This window comes from Poromitra crassiceps (assembly GCF_964638095.1).
Source record: "Poromitra crassiceps genome assembly, chromosome: 12".
Lineage (NCBI taxonomy): Eukaryota > Metazoa > Chordata > Actinopteri > Beryciformes > Melamphaidae > Poromitra > Poromitra crassiceps.
Window position 1 is genome coordinate 3,086,606 of NC_139632.1, and position 5,450 is coordinate 3,092,055.

Genomic DNA, 5,450 nt, shown 5'->3' on the forward strand with positions numbered 1-5,450 from the left:
AAGTTACATAATAAAAACACATTAAGCACATTACAGTACAAAGTTACATAATAAAAACACATTGAGCACATTACAGTACAAAGTTACATAATAAAAACACATTGAGCACATTACAGTACAAAGTTACATAATAAAAACACATTAAGCACAATACAGTACAAAGTTACATAATAAAAACACATTAAGCACATTACAGTACAAAGTTACATAATAAAAGCACATTAAGCACATTACAGTACAAAGTTACATAATAAAACACATTAAGCACATTACAGTACAAAGTTACAAGCAGACAGACGATGCAGCCAGGCAGCATCATGACCATGTGTGACAATGTTCTAATTTGAACCCTTTTCATTAATTTCTCTTTTTCATGTCACTTTACATTCCTGTTTCAACTCATTTGGCCAATTACCAATTTTCAGTAACTTGCCCAACACTGATTAAAAACAGCGCATTATAAACAGGCCATTATAAACAGGGCATTATAAACAGGCATTATAAAGTGATTAACAGTCGAAAGGAAATCAATTTGTAATTTAGTGTTGATGGATGGCTCAATTGCTGTAACATGGCTGATAGCTGACACCATCTACAGAAACGCAGGTCACTCAAAGTTTGTGTCCCTCTTTATTTTCATTCTCATTATTTTGTAATTCCTCCTTCGTTAGGTTTGATATTTAGTCTCGCCTGCTTGAATGACTTCTGACCTGGCCTGAGTCATCTTGCCCCAACCCCCCACCTCCCCTCCTTCCTCAACACACGCACACGCACACACACACACACACACACACAGAGCCTAGATTCCTAATGCATCTGAAGCATAGACCGTATGAATATATGGACGTAGCCACCACGTAAGCCATTGGTTTTTGGGGGCGGAAGTGACGTGAATCTAGATGAGAAGAGCCACAGCGCCCCCTGCTATTGGTGTGTAATCGGCGAGCTGCTCGATCACTGGACAGGTCAATCACAAATCGTAGTCTTTTTTTATTGTCTATTTGACTCTAAATGAACATGGTGCTGTATTGAAGAACACTTGAAACTAGTGATTGAGGCCATAAACTCATTAGGAGTGTTTACATAAATCAAGTGAGAAGTAGTGCCATTTTCCCATTCTCTTCCATGTAACGGGACTTATTTTTGCAGCCAGTGGAGTCACCCCCTGCAGGCCTTTCGAAAGAATGCAGGTTTAAGTTGCTTCCGCATTGGCTTAACAAATGGAGCTACAAGCTAGCCCCTTTTCCTGAGGCAGTAGATGTGTCTTTTGCATGTTTTTTTGTCTCTATTTTTGTGCGTGTGTGTGTGTGTGTGTGTCCTCCAACCGCCATCATCTGGGAAACATACACAAACACACGCACACGTATACACAGTACACACACACACACGTTGTACAGTTCTGCATGTATTACTAATGAAACACTCCACAGACCACTGCTTCATTATGACGCACAGCCCAGTGCCTCATTATGACACACAGACCAGTGCCTCATTATGACACACAGCCCAGTGCCTCATTATGACACACAGCCCAGTGCCTCATTATGACACACAGCCCAGTGCCTCATTATGACACACAGCCCAGTGCCTCATTATGACACACCGCCCAGTGCCTTATTATGACACACAGACCAGTGCCTCATTATGACACACAGACCAGTGCCTCATTATGACACACAGACCAGTGCCTCATTATGACACACCGCCCAGTGCCTTATTATGACACACAGACCAGTGCCTCATTATGACACACAGACCAGTGCCTCATTATGACACACAGACCAGTGCCTTATTATGACACACAGACCAGTGCCTCATTATGACACACAGCCCAGTGCCTTATTATGACACACAACCCAGTGCCTCATTATGACACACAGACCAGTGCCTCATTATGACACACAGACCAGTGCCTTATTATGATACACAGACCAGTGCCTCATTATGACACACAGACCAGTGCCTCATTATGACACACAGACCAGTGCCTCATTATGACACACAGCCCAGTGCCTCATTATGACACACAGACCAGTGCCTTATTATGACACACAACCCAGTGCCTCATTATGACACACCGCCCAGTGCCTCATTATGACACACATCCCACTGCCTCATTATGACACACAGACCAGTGCCTCGTTATGACACACAGCCCACTGCCTCATTATGACACACAGACCAGTGCCGCATTATATGACACACAGACCAGTGCCTCATCATGACACAGCCCAGTGCCTCATTATGACACACAGACCAGTGCCTCATTATGACACAGCCCAGTGCCTCATTATGACACACAGACCAGTGCCTCATTATGACACACAGCCCACTGCCTCATTATGACACACAGACCAGTGCCTCATTATGACACACAGACCAGTGCCTCATTATGACACACAGCCCACTGCCTCATTATGACACAGACCAGTGCCTCATTATGATACGCAGACCAGTGCCTCATTATGACACAGACCAGTGCCTCATTATGATACACAGACCAGTGCCTCATTATGACACACAGACCAGTGCCTCATTATGACACACAGACCAGTGCCTCATCATGACACACAGCCCAGTGCCTCATTATGACACACAGACCAGTGCATCATTATGACACACAGCCTAGTGCCTCATTATGTCACAGCCCAGTGCCTCATTATGACACACAGCCCAGTGCCTCATTATGACACACAGCCCAGTGCCTCATTATGACACACAGCCCAGTGCCTCATCATGACACACAGACCAGTGCCTCATCATGACACACAGCCCAGTGCCTCATTATGACACACAGACCAGTGCCTCATTATGACACACAGCCCAGTGCCTCATTATGTCACACAGCCCAGTGCCTCATTATGACACACAGCCCGGTGCCTCATTATGACACACAGCCCGGTGCCTCATCATGACACAGCCCAGTGCCTCATTATGACACAGCCCAGTGCCTCATTATGACACACAGACCAGTGCCTCATTATGACACACAGCCCAGTGCCTCATTATGACACACAGACCAGTGCCTCATCATGACACACAGGCCAGTGCCTCATTATGACACACAGACCAGTGCCTCATTATGACACACAGACCAGTGCCTCATTATGACACACAGACCAGTGCCTCATCATGACACAGCCCAGTGCCTCATTATGACACAGACCAGTGCCTCATTAAGGCTAGAACACAGCCAAACAAGCTCCTCTTCACTTTGCATAAATTAGCTCAGACGCAATGTATCACTGCCAGCGTGCAACCTCACACACACACACACACACACACACACACACATACACACACACACACACACACACACACACTTCCATCCATCCCTGTTGTCCCATTCACTTCCTCATTTACTCATCAGCTGAGATGCCATCACTCAGCATTTCAACGGGACAGGGATCCAGACTCAAATGTTTCAACATAGATCAGAGTCAGTTACACATGAGAGAACACTCTCTCTCACACGAACACGCACACACACACACGCACACACACGCACGCACGCACACACACATACACGCACGCACGCACACACACACACACACACACCTTGTCATGTTAAAACAGCCCTGCTAGCTGCCTCGCCATTTCATTTCTGCTCCACACTTCTCGTTTGTTTTAATCTCTTGCTTTTCCTGTGTGTTCCCCACAGAGAAGCTGCAGATCAAGCCACGACTTTAGAACCACTAAGTCCCACACCGCAGGCTGGAAAGCTGAGGTACCAGAGGCACCTGATGTACCAGAGGCACCTTGGACACTTCTGGAGCAACAGAGAGATAGAACTCTCATTTCTGAGTGCTGAGTTCATCCTGCCAGACATCTCTGTCCCCTTCCCTCTGAATGATTGAACTCAGGGCCTGGAGGTAGATCTTCTCTGGAGGTAGATCTTCTGTCTATAAAGCTGTTTTACATATCTGCACGCACGTTTTACAACGCAGCTTTTATCTGTACATGTTTTGTACATTTTAACTAGACAAATAAAGTGTTTCACAGACTCTTTTTGGCCCTTCAGATGAGTAAAGGGGACGGGTTCAGCAGTGCTGGAGTGTTTATAGGCTGTGAGTGTGTGTTCTGTTTTGGGGCGGTGTGTGTGTGTGTGCGTGTCTGGAAGGTGCTGACAGAACCAGCAGGCCCCTTGCTTTTAGGGTGAGGGTTTAGTCTTGGAGTCGTGACACATGAGCGCAGTGACATCAGCCTCACCAAGCCGTGTGTGTGTGTGCGTGTGGTTGTGTGTGTGTGTGCGTGTGTGCGCGTGTGTGCGCGTGTGTGTGTGTGTGGTTGTGTGCATGCGTGTGTGTGTGTGCGTGCGTGCGTGTGTGTGTGTGTGTGTGTGTGTGTGTGTGTGTGTGGTTGTGCATGCGTGCGTTAGGGGTGTAAATCTTCAGTGGCCTCACGATTCGATTTGATTACGTTTGATATCCGTCAACAATTCGATTCGATTCCACAATGCATCGATACAGCTCAAAGTATCGCAGCTCCAAGTAGCACATTTTTCTATATTATTATTATTACTGCACATGGTTATTTTGCATCAATTAATACAAGCAGTCAGAAGAATATTAACTCCCTTTTTTATTTAGAAAGTGCTTTAAAATCTGAATGTCACCATGAATTTTAAACATAAACGATTTAAAGTCGAAGTGAACCGGAGGCGAATGCAATAGCACGAGCGTCGGAGACTGAAAACAAATTGAGAGGCGGACCATATGCGTGTCGATGATTTGATTTGACAATTCTGTCGACTGGCTTTGGCATTGGTCAATCATGGCGTGTTCCACCCCCAAATCGAGTGGGATTCAGCGTGTTGTCGTGCTACGCGAGTGGGATCCGCGGAGTACCAGGCAGCCACTTGCTTTGTGCGGAGCGAGTGGACAATCCGATGCATGGGTGCTGCGCGCCCGCCTGAAATCTCCGAGGGGAGACCCTTGACTACCACGCTCTCAAGCGTGCGCCTTTTTTTGCGCTATTTCTGTAAATACGATATTCCTGGAATGCGCGTTTTAATGAGCCAGTTACATTTCTTTGCATTCTTAGAGATTATAGTTTTTGGTTTTTGTTCATGTTTCATGCAATTGGCCAAGTTAGTAGTTAGTTTATGGGATAGGAATTGTGCCAGATGACAGGCACTAGGCGCCATTTTCTACTTCATTTGGAAGAGAAAATTATCCTGAAATGAAGATTTGATTGACAGCTGCATGTTGTGATATGATTGGTTGAAATGGGGTAGAAATTTGATAGTACTAGGTGACGTCAGCAAACTGTACATTACTGTTATCAATGAAATCTTGAAAAATGAACTTTTGACGTGAAAAAGTGTGAAAAACTAAAGGAATTAGATTTTTGTGATTTTTTTTTGCATAGATCATTAAATAGGTGCACTGCATACCCAGGTATTTGAACTAAAAGAAAAGAAAAGTCATTCTTGGGTTCAGCTCGACAAT

At 45.3% G+C, this 5,450-nt stretch overlaps 1 protein-coding gene across 2 annotated transcripts in view; it reads left to right on the forward strand.

The window, feature by feature from the left end:
- Positions 1 to 3,950, forward strand: part of zc3h3 (zinc finger CCCH-type containing 3) — a 159,463-nt gene extending 155,513 nt beyond the window's left edge. For both annotated transcript variants that reach the window (XM_083646990.1, XM_083646991.1), the window contains one exon: positions 3,662 to 3,950. In XM_083646990.1, coding sequence (XP_083503116.1) covers positions 3,662 to 3,690 — 29 coding nt within the window. In that variant the 3' untranslated portion in view covers positions 3,691 to 3,950. The remainder of the gene's footprint in view (positions 1 to 3,661) is intronic.
- The last annotated feature ends 1,500 nt before the right edge of the window (positions 3,951 to 5,450 follow it).